This window comes from Brienomyrus brachyistius, chromosome 12 (assembly GCF_023856365.1).
Source record: "Brienomyrus brachyistius isolate T26 chromosome 12, BBRACH_0.4, whole genome shotgun sequence".
NCBI classification, from domain to species: Eukaryota; Metazoa; Chordata; class Actinopteri; order Osteoglossiformes; family Mormyridae; genus Brienomyrus; species Brienomyrus brachyistius.
This window is the reverse complement of record NC_064544.1, coordinates 18,562,054-18,579,482: the sequence shown is the minus strand read 5'-3', so window position 1 is coordinate 18,579,482 and position 17,429 is coordinate 18,562,054. Positions and strand designations below refer to the sequence as shown.

The 17,429-nt window shown below is 47.2% G+C and overlaps 3 protein-coding genes across 5 annotated transcripts in view; all 3 read right to left on the bottom strand.

Annotated features, from left to right (window-relative positions):
• Nucleotides 1-344, bottom strand: part of LOC125705009 (DNA polymerase nu-like) — a 41,018-nt gene extending 40,674 nt beyond the window's left edge. Inside the window, exon 1 of the mRNA XM_048971291.1 lies at nt 260-344. The gene's annotated coding sequence lies outside the window, so the exon portion shown is untranslated. The remainder of the gene's footprint in view (nt 1-259) is intronic.
• On the bottom strand, nt 15-7,379 carry LOC125705237 (uncharacterized). The gene is made up of 6 exons (XM_048971680.1): nt 7,258-7,379; nt 6,964-7,056; nt 6,424-6,856; nt 570-1,220; nt 260-411; nt 15-150 (listed from the first exon to the last, which is right to left on the bottom strand). The coding sequence occupies exons 1-6, from the start codon at nt 7,320-7,322 to the stop codon at nt 15-17; spliced, it is 1,530 nt and encodes a 509-aa protein (XP_048827637.1). The 5' UTR covers nt 7,323-7,379.
• A 667-nt stretch (nt 7,380-8,046) lies between these two features.
• Nucleotides 8,047-13,547, bottom strand: haus3 (HAUS augmin-like complex, subunit 3). Of its 3 annotated transcripts, none has more exons than XM_048971279.1 (5): nt 13,203-13,547; nt 11,511-12,522; nt 10,365-10,813; nt 9,605-9,881; nt 8,047-9,017 (listed from the first exon to the last, which is right to left on the bottom strand). In XM_048971279.1, the coding sequence occupies exons 2-5, from the start codon at nt 12,450-12,452 to the stop codon at nt 8,790-8,792; spliced, it is 1,896 nt and encodes a 631-aa protein (XP_048827236.1). In that variant the 5' UTR covers nt 12,453-12,522; nt 13,203-13,547; the 3' UTR covers nt 8,047-8,789. The 3 variants fall into 3 exon arrangements, with proteins under 3 accessions (XP_048827236.1, XP_048827235.1, XP_048827237.1); XM_048971278.1 differs by having other exon boundaries at nt 11,511-12,482; XM_048971280.1 differs by having other exon boundaries at nt 9,647-9,881; nt 11,511-13,547.
• Nucleotides 13,548-17,429: the final 3,882 nt, after the last annotated feature.

The following is a 17,429-nucleotide window of genomic DNA, read 5'->3' as shown; positions in this document are numbered from 1 at the left end:
GGCCCCTCTGTAACCTATGCCAGCCCCCCCAGCCTGCCTTGCTTCCAGCTCAGACACCCCCCGCAGTGCTGTAGGGCGGCACGGAGCAGCTCCTTAGCTTTGTAGCACACGGCCTGCTGGGCCCCAGTCACCACCTGCAGTACCAGGTCCCTGAGGGCCATACAGCAGAGCCACAATCACTGCTTACAGCTGTTTGAAATGAGATGACATAATTACCCCCCCCCCCCCCCCCAATCATTAAGGGCTCCCTCTTCCGGACCTGGTAAAGAGATCCATATTCTGTTCTGTCTGCTGCAGGTCCAGCCTCAGGTAGATGAGGCTATCTCCTGCACCAGGGCCATGGTCAGATAGTGCCGCATCCGGCTCGCTCTTTAGCAGAACCAGGATCCCAGAGACAGATGGGAAGGACTTCTGCAGGGGAGACACAGCAGGCTTCAGGTTAACCATCTTAATAGATGTCGAAAGCACAGGTTTCAAGTGACCAAAGAACCAAGCCTGCTTTCATCAACACTCACACTGTGATTCTGCGCAATTCTGCCAGGAAGAGAAAAGTGAGGTACTCTGCTTACCGGCTCCGGGTCCAGTTGGGTGGTGCCGTCCTGGAACACCAGAGTGAGGGCCAATGCTGGCACTTGGCTGACCTCCTGCAGGAGCTGGGCGCGCTCCTTCTCACTCAGCCGGCAGACGTTGCGCACCCTGGAGTCGGAGTTCAGGAACAGCGGTGGTCTGAGAAGCGTCTCTCTGCTGGGAGCTCCTTCTGCAGAGCCGTGGGCCACCCGGCTGTCCTCATGCTGCACATCGAGGCCTGGTTTGGAGGCACCTCCAATTCTCAGTGCCTTGGCAGCTGCTGCAAGGTGTGGCGCCCCCTGTAGGGTGTGCGGTGCTCCTTCAGTCCCGAGGGCAGCCCGACCTTCTCTCCTCACACCAAGGACTTCACAGTCCAGAGAAGCATCTTGTGATGTCTGCCTATCCGGCCGGTGAGCTGCCTGAGATGGTGGGGGTGCCCACCTGACGGATTTCTTAGGGATTGAAGGGACACATTTCCTCTTCAGAAAGCCATGGTGAATCCCAGCATTCGGGCTGTTACGCTGAGGCGGGCCATGGACCAGCGAAGACAGGAAGGTGGTCTGGGTTCTGAGGGGGGGGCTGTATCCCGCTCCACAGGCAGCCAGACTCTCATCTATTTTGCATGCCTGTCCTTCGCTGCTGCCTCCGCCGACCTGCGCAGTAGATAGATGAGGGAAAGGATCATTTTGTCAGGGTGACACTGCGAGAAAGAAGGGCTTCTATGGCCTGTCAGTGATACTACACGAATTTCCAAATTCAGAACGTATATATTTCCCTAAGGCCCAGTTTGAGGAAAGTGACAGGGTACTGGGTGGAGAAAAGGCATCAGACTAAACCATTAGCTTCAGCATTCATTCAGAGCAAAAAGAACAAGATTAAACCACATTCTGACATGATTAAATAATCCCTCCAATTAAATTCAGATGTTAAATATTACCTTACAAATTAAGATAATTTTAGCATCTTCATTTAAATTTATGTTAACAGCAAATGCAATAGCAGGCATGGCAACAACATAAGATGCTATGTGTTCTATATAAGCAGAAATATGTGACAATTTTGTCCTCCAAGAATGAGAATTGGCATTACTTTAGTTACTCTTCACTGTTGACTGACTGCCTCGGGCGAGACATTAGACCTTTACGGATCAAAAGATCAGAGGAAGCCTTCAGCAAGGTGAAGGAGGAGACATTTATATAACCGCTCACTGCGCAGAGTAAGTAGCATCCTGTGTCTCAGCCTCACTCTGGCGAGAACCAACCAGGAGGTTATCTAAGGTAGCTGTCCCCAAGATTATTTCGGTGAGTTTACTTCAGCTGTTACTGAATCTCAGTGGCAACTTTATTTAGCTCAAAGGGAATCTCAGAAGAAAACGGAATAATGGTGCCTCTACAGCCCTTTTATGTAAGAGACAATAGTAAATCCTACACCTCCTTATCTGCAGACACCCAGACATTCAAACTCAAAGGACTCCAGCATTGAAGGAGCACTGTGTGCACTTACAGATCCCTGAGTGTTGATCACTCATCCAGACCAAGAAACACATTAACTGACTATGATCACATGACCCTCCATACAAACACAACCATATATACAGAAATGGTATGCTGCATCACATGTAATCCAAAAAAATATTTATGAGAAACCTAACATTTATACTTGTTGTTAATGATTTTCTAAAATAAAGATACCTAATTGTTGTCTTTTTCTGATTTGGCTTGATATGCTTCTTACAAAAATTGTTCAGTTACCAAGCTAAAGAGTGATAAGAAAAGGATTAAAAAACTAGTCTGGTAGAGAGATGCAGAGGAAAGCCTGAAGTAGGGCAGAGCATGGGGGTTCATAAACAGCAGCAGAAACACTTGTGTTCTGTCACAGTTCCCCCCCTTATTACAGCACCACCAAATCAGTGTAAATGAATCATTGGGTCACAGATTACCAGCAGGGCCTTCAAGAATCAACTGCTTATTCAAACCCATCAAATCACACTCACACACCATTCACTATGGGCGATTTAGCAAGTCCAATTAGCCTCAGCATGTCTTTGGACTGTGGGGGGGAAACCGGAGTACCCAGAGGAAACCCCACATGGGGAGAACATGCAAACTCTGCACACATGTAACCCAGGCAGAGACTTGAACCCAGGTCCCAGAGGTGTGAGTGCAACAGTGCTAACCACTGCACCACCATGCCGCCCCGCTTATTCAAATTTGTCTGCAACAAGTACAGCTGATTAATAACTTTCATGATTAAGAATATTTTTAACAGTTCGATATCAATAAACTAAGATGCAGCTAAAAGGTAGAGAGTCAGCAAGCAATGGATCTGCGTGCGACGTTTCTAGATTCTGAGGGCGCAAACACGTGCCGTACTTAGCACTGGCACTAAGGAATTCACTTTTATTACACCATTTTCAGATCCTAAAAAGAGGAACCTCATTTCGGCTTAGTCTGTGACACAGCACAGATTTCTAAAGATGTAACATCATACTTCTAGACATTCTAATGAACATAGCCTCTGTCTTCCAATGGCAGAGAGTAAAAATAAGAGAGATAAAAACAGACACATCTATTTTTAACTCTAGCTTTTACAAGCACATGATGAGCCAAAGGAGGTGACTTCCTTCTGAATGTGCTTCTGTCCCAATGGGTCCTTTGACTGAGTAACTAATTCTGCCTTCTTGCTCGATGGAAGTATCTGCAAAGACTCTTTATAAGACACTCCAGTCATTTAAATTAGATATTTCAACTCCAAATAAAACAACATGCTATAGTCAAACATCACATGTTATGTTTAAATAGTGTTACAGTCTGTTCCTGCAGTGCCTTATACAATGCAGTTTCACAGAAATGAGGCACAAACCTTTGGAAAATGGGGGCTGCTACAGTTGGGGCATATTGGCCCAAACACAGACAGACAGCCATCCTACGCAATCTGAACCCTGACTAATGTGTGTGAGCCGAGCATAACCGCGGTCTCACTTGGGATAGGTCACCAGTGGCATTTGACTGTTTATGGGGCATGTTCCTTGTTGACATCAGGCCATTCAGGCAAACAAACAATACCCGAAAACCCTTTGCTTTGTTTCTAATCACTTCCTCTCGGTTAGGACGACACTTGTGGTGATCTTGTGCGATGTCATGCACTGTGATTCGGCACAGGCCTCACACTGAAAGTGACCACAGCTGGAGCTGCATGTCCAGTTCAGTTACCCCACTGCAGACAGTGAGTTTCCCATGTGGAGAAGATGGGTGTCCCTGGGTGTGTGTGGGAAGGAAGCATGTGGGGATCCGCACTGCTCCGTCCGCACCTGCATCTGAGATCTGCCCTAGGGAACGATGAGTCTACTTCTGTGAAAAAATAAGCTCTGCGAGGTTATCAGTAACAAAGCCCAATCCCCTACAGACAGAAAAGCTTCCACTCTGCAGCCCAAACTGCTTAGGCTGTCATGGTTTTTTTGTGCCTGTAAACGATGGAGCCCCACACCAAGCCGCCTTGTTTGGAAAGTGGGGCACGTTCACGTAAAACACCCCGGCAACTGAAGCGCCCCGGCTTTCTGCGGGTCCCAACTCCACGAGGGATCTTGACCTGTACGCTGCTTCCTATCGAGCGTGACGCTGTCAGTCATGGGGCCGTTTGGAGGACAATCAGCCTGTTCTAGGAACCTTGGACGCCATAACTAGAGCAGCGGATGTCTTCGCATTTGCAGATAGTCCTTCAGAAGACAACTGGCTCATTTGCATGTTATGATTATTAAAGCACCTGCTGTTCCAGTTCTGCATTTTCCCAGCCCTGAATGCAGTCTTGAACCCAAAACACGACACACTGCTGTTACCACTTCAGATGGGAGACACGCTAACCAGCGACTGGGCCACAGCAAAAGGCTTTGGTTCAGCTTTAGGACCTTTAACCTCATCTGCTTGAGCTGTGCTTTTCTCCACATGCCTCCTCACTGTAATGAGATTAAAACCCTACTTTGCCTGATAACCGAAGACATGCACATGGGTGCAATTTTGACACCAAGAGGACCACCTACGGTGCCAGCTTTTAGGACCACTGGGGACTGGGGACGTTAGGCTAAGCGAGCTACTGTTCAGAGGTTAAATGCTGTTATTAACCACTGCTGCACAAGTAGCCTATACTTGAGCATCATCACACATGGTTCAGGGTTAAGTAACCCTATGATTCTAGTTAATACCTCAGCTCTGAGCTGGGGATTGCAGAGCTGCTTAGAAAGCAGAGACTCGTACCCGGGACGCAGGGTCCAGGTCCCACTAACACACTGCAGGGGACACTGGGAACACAGCAGAGAGGTAGACGTGAGTGCAGACAGCCAGAGAACATTTACAGAGCTATCAATTCAACGGAACAAACAGTTTGTACCGCAGTATCCCAGACAGCACTGATGGCCTCATCACCCTGCCACAGAGTCCTCCCCCACCACCCGGGGTGAAGATGAGAGCTGAGGCAGGCTGACACCCCTGCCCCCAAGCACTTGGCCGGTCGGCCGGGTCGCTGGATCAGCAGCTGACTAGCTACCTGCAGGACCCTGAGAGCTCCAAACACTGGGAGCTCCATCCCTCTCAGGCTGTCAGCCTTATGTAAGAGTCTGTGCTGAGGGGGTCACCTCGACAACGATCCTGAAGAGACCTTAGCAGCTACTGGACATCAGACATTGTCTACAGCGCCCTGCCACCTTCATGTAACATGCAGTACTAATCGCACATTGAATCTAACCAACATTTTATAATATCTAAGATAGTAGTTGGAGTCAGAATTTTTTTTCTCTCTCCTTAAATTAGAAACCATAAACACCGCTAATAACTCAATAAATAACTCTGAAATCTTAAGGAATATGAAGTGCAAAGTAGCAGGACTCCTAAAAAAATGCACAGCCATAATATATCTTTTTAATACTGTACTTAAATTTGACCTCAAAGCCCTATTTGAGCGTAACATTTCCCCAAATGGGTGTCCTTTCATATTTCCCAAGTTAAATGTGAATCTCTGTTAACGTATTTACACAGATCTAGCCACCAAAGGACAGCCACGGGGCTAAATCAAAGAAGACCTCCACTGATTTATGCTGCCTGACCTGAAATTTGTCTTTCACAATATCGCCACCTTGTGGCAAATTCGGGAGAACCAGCCGAATAGACCTGTAGAAGTTTCTGCAGTGGAGGCTATGCTTTCCTCCTGGAAAACCTCCACGCGCTTGGCCCTCAACATAACACCTTGAATTTCGGAAGGAGGTAGACAGGGGGGTGTTGAATGGTACCGAGACATGGGCCGCTCCTGTCTTTCACTGCCATTCCCCTCCTGCCCGACAGTAAGTACTGACTTCCATCTGACCGGCACCAGAGAAAAGGGACATGCGCAGACACCTTTAAATGTCACAGGCCGAGCAGATCATACACCCAACACGGCTCTCTCTGAGCCACTGGGCTGTTACCAGGCAGGACAGTATGCAAGAGAGAAGTAGGAACTTGATTGGCTGACGGATCGTCCCGTGAGCACCTCCGATTGGCTGATGGCTTCCTTCCCATGATATGATGATGCTGCTCCTTACTCAGAAGCCTGTGCATCAGCCAAGAAGCACCAGAGAAGCAGGCACAGGACCGGGATCAGACCATGATGCATTCTTAGGAGCGTATCGGCCACACAATGCGGCAGTGTGTCCCCTGGGCCTGTAAGGCGGTGCTGTCCTGCACCCAGAAACCTCGGGGTTTCAGTGCTCCATATTGATCAGCCATAACCAGAGATGTACAGCTCCCCAAATGGGCCTTATCCCCTTAAGTCCCTGCAATGTTGTGAAGGGGCCGGCCAAACTCCCAGCATGCCATTCAGCTTACCTACCCTTCTCTTGTCTTCCTCCCGCACCGCCGGAGCCCCCTGCACTACATCCTTCTTGCTGAACCTATTCCGGTCACAGGGTCCTGACGCACACTCTGAATCAGCCAACGGTCCGCTTCCATCATGGGCCCAGACCTGCATTACACTGTCAACATCCTCTTCTCCATTCCAGGCTGTGTCGACCCCCAGGTTCTTGGTGCCAGTCCGCTCTGCATGGTGGGCCAAGGCCCACTGAGAAGGCAGCACAGGTTTCCCCATGGCTGTACTCCATCCGCTGGGGACCGCACACGTCAGGGACCACACCTTTTCTCCCGACGGTCCCTGAGCCCAGTGCTTCCCCCATTCGGTCTCCAATCTGGGTGCCTCACTTCTTGAAACACCCTGTTCCGTTGGCTGGGAACACTGGGTGGTAAACATGGGTCGTCCCTGTCCACCCCTGAAGTGATACATTTCTTTTGTCTACAGAACTCTACTCAAACTGTGCAGCTAAATTGTGGCTCAGTACATGATGCTCTGTTATGCACCCTAAAGCCTCACACTCACCAGGTCTCACTGGGCTCTAGCTGGCAGGGTCCAGAAGGGGGCAGCAGAGAACTCCTTGTCAGGGCAGTTGGGCCTGACATCATCTCACAGTCCCTATGTTGAGATGTGAACCACAAGCTGAAGAGCACTGCTCCACCACAACCGCACAGGCTCTTATGTTCAGTGCAGGCAAATAACAGGACCTGCTGACCAATGAGGAACCAGCCTCAGTGGCTCGGCCACTGAACATGAGGCCATACACTGCAATACCGTCCCCCACTGTTCATTTTCACCTGTTCGCTGCTGGCCACTTACCTAAGCTCCTGCACCCTGCCCTGCCTGCCTTCCTCCGCAACTTCACTCCATGTCTCCTGCCTCATTCTTACTGCCAAAAATGACAATAAATTATCTAATTGCTCGATGCTAGTCTTCACTACCATTACGGAATCCATGAAAAGCACGACATCATTCAAACTAGTATGTCCCTGCAGTCTAACAGAATAATTACTCTCATATTATTCTAATGTAGCGACAACCAAGGATGATGCCTCTAGCTAGCCTAGCGAAGATGTGGCCATGGGCTGAATGTAATAACATGTCCTAGTGGGATATGATGGCAAAATCCCAGCATGGTCACTAAGCCTGACTGATAGCATGACAGCCATGGGCAGCCACGGAGGACAGTGACTCACACGGCTGCCTCCCAGCTGCTCCAGCTCTGTACTGAGCCCGCAGGGCAGACAGGATCCTCTGCGCAGGCGCAGACAGAGAACCGCTGCTGTAGGACTCCATCAGTAACTCTGCTGGTCTGCAAGAGGGCCGGGCAGGAATAGAGTCACCCGAGTCTGTCTGGCCAGTGAGAGACGAAGACACCCGTGGTGAGCTTGAGCTTTAAATTTACTACCGATACCAGAATCTTGTGCTGACAGCTACCCTCCGTTGCAGCCAGTCACTGTATGACAGCTAGCACAAATGTACAGCCTGGTATCGCTTCTCCTCCTCTCATTAAAATTGTGCTAAGCACATTACATGCATTACATTACAATAATAAAATAATTATAGTTTAAGAAAAACTAAATGTTAAAATGCACACATGCACAACCATGGGGAACAACAGGGGAGACTTTTTACTAACTGTACAACAGACCACATGACAGTAATATTGAATAATTATTGTACAATCATCCCGAAACGATTTATTGCTCTATTACTGGGTAACCATAGTATTATGCTGGTGTATTGTTGCTGCTAGAAACTGAATTTCCCAGAGGAACCTTCCCGAGTGAGTGGGGTCTGTCAGTCTCCTGCCTAATCACAAAAAAATAAAACAGCTGATAACACGACAGTACATTACAGTAAACTGTAACTGAATGTTACAAAGCAGGTCTAAGTATAAATGACATGCGCAATACACACAAATTTTACAAATGCAAGTGAACACACATTAATAATGAGGACACACGTTGCAATTTATTTTTGATCGGTGCCTTGTCACTAGCAAGAATAAAACAAAGTATTAGCAGAAACCAAAGCCTTTCCAAGCTGCTAAAACTCAGACTGGTTGACATTTCAGCTTAATGAATGAATTACCAAAAGCAGGGTTAAACCGTGTGAAGAAGGCAGTTTCTGGAGGTGGGAAGCACATTCCGCCACACAAGGTGAACAAAACGGTCTGGAGGTAAAATGTATTCTGAAAGCTGCTGCCTTCGAAATCAGCCCAGCTGTGATCAGCGAGAAAGTCACATGTTCAAACAGACTGACATCAGTCATGGGCTTGTCAAAGGCTGCTTCCCAAATGAAGCCCAGTCTCACACACAGCACAGCCTGGGGCATCACGCCATGGATCTCTATGGGCGGCTCCCAGGCCGCACCACAAGACTCTCCAGCTCCTCTACGGTCTTCCTCAGCTGCTTGGGGTCCAAATGGAAGGCGACATAGAGGTCCCGCTCCTGCCGCAGGACGGAGCTGCGCTCCAGCTGGTCCCGCTTGCCACGGATGTCCACCAGGATCTCTTTCATCAGCTTGTTGAGGCTGTCGAGCTGCGACTCCAGCTGCTGTAGTGCCTCCTTCAGCTCCTGTGGGTTGATAGGGCATTATTTATATACATATAAATCTCCTGCCACAGCAGCGATCTTCATCCAGCCTTCTTAACAGGAGGATTATTAAAGAGGAAGTGTCTATTCCAAGGAGCCCCTGCAAGGTCCTATGTAGTGACTCTCCAACACACTATATTAAACAGCCCTTTCCAACCAAGCTAGGGGGGCCAAGGGTGCAGTAAAAGACTGCATAAAACACTGGTGGCTGGAATCCAAGAATGACCGGGACGTGAGTGCACTGTGACCCAGGGATTTCTATCATGCTGCTGCATGATTCACCTAACACCAGTCAGGGGAAATTTCAGGGCCAAGTGGATTTCCGGCAGCAGATTTCCCACACTGACATCCATTTTTAAAAGATTCATGCAGCAGCTGAAGTGAGCATTTCGTGCATGTGCATTAAACTCTCACATGGGATGGTGCAGCTCAACCCAACCGGACCACACCTGTGCCACCACCCAGTCCTCACAATGTGCATGATAGGAACCTCTGGACTCTACCTGGCATCACGGATGGAGAAATATTTTGAAAACAGGCTGGAGGTGGTGGGGGACAAGTGAACATACCTGTGTATTAGGGCAGAGCTCCTGAGTGGTCAGGACACATACCTGCGGCTTCAGCACTGGCTGCTGCAGCCGGCAGTACGTGGCCTCACGGAGCGTGTCACAGTCGCCCTCCAGACGGGCAGCGCCCAAGGCCTGCCCCCGGGCAGCAGCGGCCAGAGCCTCCTGGGCCGAGCACAGCGCCTCCTGTAGGCTCAGCGCCGCCTGTGCAAGGCCCTCGTAGGTGCGAAAGGGCTGGTCCTGTTCGGGCCCCCCATCGGCCTCCAAGACCTTGTAGAGCCTGGAACCAAAGCAAAACAAGCATGAAAAGCAGGGCTAAGTTCACTAGCAGGGAAACCCAACACCAGCATGGAAGCCAACATGCAGGGAATAAGGCCACACAAGCACCAGCTAATGATAAACTACACAATCATTGCAAAAAAATACAACCGTCACATAGTGCAGACATGCAATACAGTGTGTGTACGCCGCTCATGGGTCTGCATTACCCATCTCATGCAGACTAACATCCTCCTTATTCAGTAACACTGACTGTTTTGGAGCAGCGTTTCTAAACCTAGTCCTTAGACAAAATGTGGTCTATATCCCTCCCAGCCAGTCCAGAACAGTGAATACCTGGTACAGGTATGTTGGGAGCCAGTAGGGAGCAAAAACTTGGACTGAAGGTCCCTGAGAACTAGGTTGAGAAACACCATTTTAGGGCCTAGATAAAGACTTGTAAAAGCATGTAACGCAGCTAGGGAGGGATGGGCAAGCCAGGTACCTGCTGAAGGCAGCGTCCTTGGCAGTGATAATGGAGCAGGGCCTGGGTGCGAGACAGAGTTCGGGCCGCGCGTAGACCTGGAGGCGCCGAGCCGAGGCGGTATGCGCTGCCTCCAGCCTCTGGGCCGCTTCTCCCAGCTGCCGGCACAGCAGCCGCTCACGGCGCAGCTCCAGCTCGTGGGCCAGCTGCAGCAGCTCTAGGGAGGCCTTCTGCCGCAGGAGGACGCTGCACAGCCCATCCTGCCGCGACGTGTAGTAGTCCTGGTGCGCCACCTGCAGGTCGAAATCCCCGCGCACCACGGGCACGCTGAGCAGCAGGGCGCTCGCTCGCAGGGCCTCCGGCGTGCGGCCGTGGGCCAGAGCCTCCAGCTCGGCCTCCAGGGTCCCTAGCTGCCGTCTGAGCTCTGCTTCACAGGCCTGGAGGCCAGCCATGGAGGCCCGCGTCTGAGTCTAGAGGACAGCAGAGGAAAGAGCAGACCATCAGGACTCAAGTGAGAGGAAGACACAAATCCCCATATGCAACACAGAATCATTAAAACAACGCCGGCTGCTCAACCACAAACTCACCTGCCACTACTCACCTTTTAACACTTATTCAAAACACACACACATACATATTAATAAAGACCATGCCAGAGTTGTACCTAGGGCTGTACATCAGCTGGATAAAACCAAACACTCCCACTTTTCCCAGAGAGTCCCAAGCATCCCATAATTCTGCACTCTCTTTAAAGGGTGCTTTTCCAGCACACCAGGTACCTTCACAGCTGTTTTCAAGACAGCAGCTGTATTGCATTTCAGAGGAAGGCTATTTGTATAACTGATTGACAAAGAAAGCGTTTCAAGTCCCACCCCAAAGTACCACTCCACTAGCACTTTTGGTACGGCTCTTTTGGTTACCCTAATTGAATGGCTAATTGAGCATTTTCTTTCTGATGGCAGAAGTTGACATGTTGGTCCTGAATCAATCATTTTTGTTGCGTTTCCTTTTCCAGTTTAATGAGTGCAAAAATATTTAAAATCTTAATTATACATTTAAAAAAAAAAAAATCATGATTCATATTTATTTCAGAATTGTGCAGCCCTAGTTGTACCCCAGCTGTTTGACACCGGCATGACCTTGCCATCTTGTCCCATTGCCCCTTACCTGTACTTTGCCACACACACGCTCTGCGATCCACTGCAGGCCAGCACTGATTGCATGCTCCTCAGCGCGGCTCTGGAGAAGCCCGTGCTGTGCCACCACGTGGGCCCACTGCAACCGCGTCATCTCTGTGCAGTGAGCCTCCACAGCGCCTCCATCCCTCTCTCCTAAGCAGCTGCTGAAGTCCAGCAGCTGGAAGTTCTCGGAATTCGAGGCATCCACCATATTGAAAACCCCCGGGAAGAACTGCTTTCGAGCGAGAAGGGCCAGGGTTTTCGTGTTGGCCTCCTCCTGCTGGAGGTACGACTCCAGGGAGAGCTGGGAGAAGAAAACTGAGGGCCCAGGGACCAGGGAGGCAGGGGGTCCAGCATGGTCCTCCAAATCAGTGGAAAGGAAGGTGGCCAGCCTCTTCACCTCCTGTGAGAGCGCCTGCAATGTCGAGTTTGTCTCTGCATTTTCGGCACCCAGGGTGGCGACCGTGTCCTTCAGCCTGAGAGAGCTTTCTTCCTGCCGGCCGGCCAGGCGCAGAGCGACGTCTGCACGCGAGGCAGCCAGAACCTGCATCTTGCGGTGCCGCCTCAGCTTCAGCTTCTTCTCCTGCCGTAGGGCCTGAAGCTCCCCTTCCAGTTGGGCCACATCTGCCTCCTCCAGCCAGGCCGCTAGATTGCCGGGGTCCCGTGACGGGGCTGTCTGACATGCCTTCAAGGTCTCTGCCAGTGCTGCTTCATCCAGGATGGGCTTCCCTGCCTCACGGAGTGCCTGGAACGCCTGCACCTCATCCGGGGCAAGCACGTGGCTTAACGTGATGCTACCACAGAAGAAATGCAGGAACTGCCGGAGCTCCGCAACATCAAAGAGCCAGTCAAAGTCCTCGCCCTTGAGGGCCGCAGCGCCGGGGTAACCCAGCCGCGAGACGGCCTCCACAAACTGAGTTCCATCAAGCATGTCAGAACTTCTAGAACTGGGGGACTGTACCTGTCCAGTTCATACAGATCTTATTAAAGCACACAGGTATCTGAACAGTCCAACAATTGTTATGAAATTGAGATAATAAGCAACAACAGAAAAGGAAATAAATGGGAGAAATCAGTCAGATTAAAAGGACAGCTCTGTTAAAAAAATAAAAAAATAAAAAAAAAGTTTTAAATGAAATATTTTCCTCTGCATATAATGGGCGATGTAGTTTAATTCCGCGTTTACAGCAGTGGTATAAACACTTAAGAAGCATGTAGCACAGAACATAAACACGCAATTGAAATCTAATGTACAAGTCACGTTTTAATATGCATTTCTTTTTTTTTCAAGATATTTGCACGAAGTACACACAAGTAACAAGAGCTCCGCCACGTGATCCGTTACGTACGATCTAATTGGCTGTTCGGAAATGGCGCGCAATATCAAAAAGTGAGTACCCCAAAAAGCGTCTTCACCTCAGAAAAACGGAACTGACGCATATACATATATTTACACACATATAATTTCATGCCCTATAAATATTATATCCTAAACGAATATCAATCTTGTTGCTTGTACCATCGGTTTCGCCTGTCTTCACAAATTGCTCGCTAAAGCGCTAACTGCGAACGGCTCCATAACTGACCGCTTACGTAGGGCAGTAATTTCGTTAAAGCATTTTTGTCTGAAATTACAAAACGTTTAATTTTATATCCGTGTGTATTTCGTTTGCTCCCTTACCGTTATTTTTCGGTAGAAGATAAAGCTTCTGGGGAAACTGCCGTCAGTGCGTTTAACTCATTGACCGAACGTATCTTAAGCGCTCTGACGTCATACAGCCGCGACGTGTTACTCGCTGATGGTGGGCGTTAACTATTCCGTTTCTGACAAGTTTGTCAAATATTGCACTATTAGTTACATGGAAGCAAAATATGTTTGTGATATTGTTTCTCGAACGCGGAGAACGAAATATCTTTCCTTTTAAATGTTGAGGGACTACGACTCCCACCGATAACTAAGATCACATCCGTAGCCAGAAATAAATTTCGGGTGAAGATCCGGCACCGGCTATGGAGGGCCAATTGTGCCAAAATTAAATGAATAAATAAATGTATAATTAATTAATTAATTGATTAACTAGATGTGTCATGAATTATTTAAAATGTGAAATAAAAACATTATTAATTTCAAAGTCAAAGTAAACTTCATTGTCATTTCTATTATATACATGTACATAGAGAGATGTCACATATAATTATTTCACTATTTATTTAAATTTGGCACTTTGGCCACATCATGAATTAATTTAATCATGTTAAGTTAAGTTATGACATGACATATGGCAATCTATGCAAGGCGGCCACAAACAAGATAAAAAAAATATTATTACTCAGATTGTTTCCTGATGAATGATGAGAGCTGCTCTAAGACATATGACCACTAGAGGGGGTTGCGCGCTCCAATTTGCCAAGATAAAATGCACTAAACCTTAAACAGTCCATTGTCTTGCTCATCTCATTAATACTACGTCATCTACAAATGAGTATTTCTAACCAATTACAATATATATATGATAGCATAAACTTTAAACCAAGTAAAGAAAAAAAATCATAAATCAGGACTTTTTGGTATTTTTGGAATTCCCAATGAAAGATTCATAAATTCATCCATCCACCCATCCGTTTTCTATATCCGCTTGGCCTATGCATGGTCGTGAAAATATTTGATTTTCTATTTGGGTCTAATCAAAGTGAGAGCAGTAAAAAGAGCAGAACACATCATCTGCAAATTTTTCCCGCTCTCTGATTTCATATAAACCCTTCTTGTTGTATGTTTTGTAATGGGTTTACATCTCATCCTGGGAGTCCCCTGCCTTGCGCACTTTCTTCGACAGGCCTCAAGCTAAGGACAACCATGCACTGGGTTAGTTGTGTGGGTTCCGACCACAGTGAGGGCCCTGTGAGAACATGGAGGGAACTGCAGTGTGACCTGTTGCTCCGGGACAAGTGTCTTGTCTCCATTCACCTCGGCCTAGCCTGAAGCTACAGATCTGTAGTGCAACGGGAGTTTAGTTTACTCATGTGTGGGATACTAGAGGAAATGCTGCTGTATGCTGATTACAGCGTGATAATTCTGGGGCTGATTATGTACAGTCTGATAATATAAATGTTGCCCTTTCTTTCCTTGTGGGCATATTACTCTTTGTTGTCTTTAACATGCAAAATGCATGCAGTGTAAACAGCCATCAACAATCTCCGAAAATGTGTGGGAGTGTGAAGCAGCAGGAAACATAATCAAACCACACTGACTTTTTTTTATCACATGCAAGTAATACAAACATTATAAAGGAGCTTTCCAGTAAAATTTCATCATATAGTGAAAAGTTACTAATTTTTCAAATGATTCACTCTTGAAAAGAATAGACAGTTCTTTCCTAATGTCTTCTTGTAGTATGATGTAGTAAACTTCAACTGATTCGTATTAGCTGCATTTCTAATACATGCTTTTGTTAGATCTGAAAGCCAGGCAATATTTTTAGACCTTGATTTGAATTTCATTAGGCTACGATCACAGCATCGTTTCCATGGCAAACAGCCGGCTGCTTCAGGCATATGAGAGAAATCGCTTGGTGTCCTCCAATCACATGCCAGGTGCAGTAGATCAAGGGGCAAGGATGTCGCCAATGGAACTCCTGATACAACAGACAAAACATACGTTTAGAGGTTCAAAAAAAGGTTTTTGGAAGAACACAAGCAAACATGTATGGAAATCTACAGTGTTTAATTATCCTAGTATCTCTTTTTTCTCGGACCAATTTGTAGTTCTGAGGGTATAATTACACATGCAGTAGTAGGGTTGATGAGTGGCTCAGCAGGCTAAGTCTGTGCCTGAGAATGGATGGTTGCTACTTCAAACCCCAGCCTCAGCAGAACATTCACATGCCCATGGGCTTTGAGCACAGCCCTCACCCCGCAGCTCCAGGGGTGCCACACATTAGCTGACCCTGCATTGTGACCCTAACCCCCCAGTACATTCAGGTTATTTGTACCTTGGCAAACAAACCTTTACCTGGGATGTACCTTTTTTCCTGACAGTGTACGTTTGTCTGTGCACCATATTTATGCACCATATGTACATTCTAGGGCAGCACGGTGGTGCAGTGGTTAGCGCTGCTGCCTCACAGCAAGAAGGTCCTGGGTTTGGTCCCAGCTCCTTTCTGTGTGGCGATCACACGCTCTCCCCGTGTTCACATGGGCTAGAGGTTCTGGTTTCCTCCTACAGTCCAAAAGCATGTAGGGTAGGCTAGTTGGTGAGTCTAAATTGGCTGTGTGAGTGTGTGGGCCCTGCACTGTATTGGGGCCCACCTGGGGTTGGTTCCTGCCTGTGCCTGTTGTTCTTGGGACAGGCTCTGTGACCCCAGTGGGGATTAAGTGGTTATGATGATGGATGGATGTACATTCTTGCTGCTGTAAGCACCAGAATTTCCCAGGATCAATCAACTGCAGCTTAATCTTAACCTTTGGTATACTTGGGAGATATTTCAACTTCCGTCATCTACTACCACTACTACACATCTGCATAAAATAAGTCAATAACAGGTGACCGGTTTCAAAGACCGTGGGGCAAAGGGAACCTTCCTATAAGATGCTTAGTAAATGCGAAAACAAACGTGATAGGTAATCAGTGTAAACACACCCACAAATGCATTGGTGTCTGTGCTTCATCAAACCGAAAAGCAAAGTCATAACATGCTACCAATACCTCGCTGATCCTGCAAGCGTCTCTAAGAGACCTCCGATTGGTGGAAACCTGAGCTGATATACCGATGTCGTAGTGTAATAAAGATTTATATTTGGCGTACCTAAGGGGATTAAGGGAAGATACCATGTTAAATTATAGATTGTATTTTTTATATTGTTATTTTCAAGTATTGGCTTTATGAAAGCTTAAATGGATAAAGCCATACAACACTCGCGTTGAGTCTCTTGACATGTATAACATAATTTGCACTGCGTACTGGTGTCAATAGGTTTGCCCCCCGAACGGGGCGATCCCGTATTATAAGGGACTGGGGGAAACCGTAGGTGTCAGCTATAAACTCAAATCTCTTAAAAGTTTACTTTTTAACTAATCGCCGTTTTCACCGTTTCGCATTCAAAAAATGAAAAGCATTAGTTTAAAACTTTGAGGGGATTGTTTTGATGTTCATAGTAACAAATGATGTTTTTGAACACAAAATATCAATGGGCAGATAAGCCCCCCCGTAACAGACAGGGCAGTAGCTAGCTGTTAGATATCCAAGGTGCGGTACTCGGTAATTTTCTAAGCGCTAAAAATAATTTAGAATAGAGTATTATTTAATATAATTTAATTTAAATTCGAAACTACATTTTACCTGAATAAAAATATAGGCTAAGTAATGTTTAACATAACTAATTAATTTTTTTAAATATAACAGCTTATGAAAGACACTTTATCAATAATCCACTGCGGGTCCCGAACCCACTTTTTTTCCAAACCCTGCCTATGACCCAGGGAACAGACGAATAGCTTGATCACGTTACCCAATCAGCTTTCTCCTTTGTCGCATTAAAGTTAAATGGCCATTGGATAGTGAAACTATCAATGACTGAAACCCCCGCCTGTTTACGGTTTGTTTAGTCATTGTGACTCACTCGATTAACCCGTTATAAATATAAAGGGACTACAGTACAGTAATAAGGATCCTCTCCGCACTGTATATAGCCTAATTATAGGTGTCTAACTCTCGAGCAGGTAACTTTAACTGTGAGAATTACACAGCATGTTTCATACAAGTTTCACCAACAGTGGGAAGTATGTACATACACTTTCATTGGTTTCTGTTTACGCAGCGTACTATTGCAGCATAACGACATATAGCACATGGCTCCGTATAATGAAGATGTGTGGGTGAGATACAGAAGGTTGTTGTTTAGGTTCAAGAGA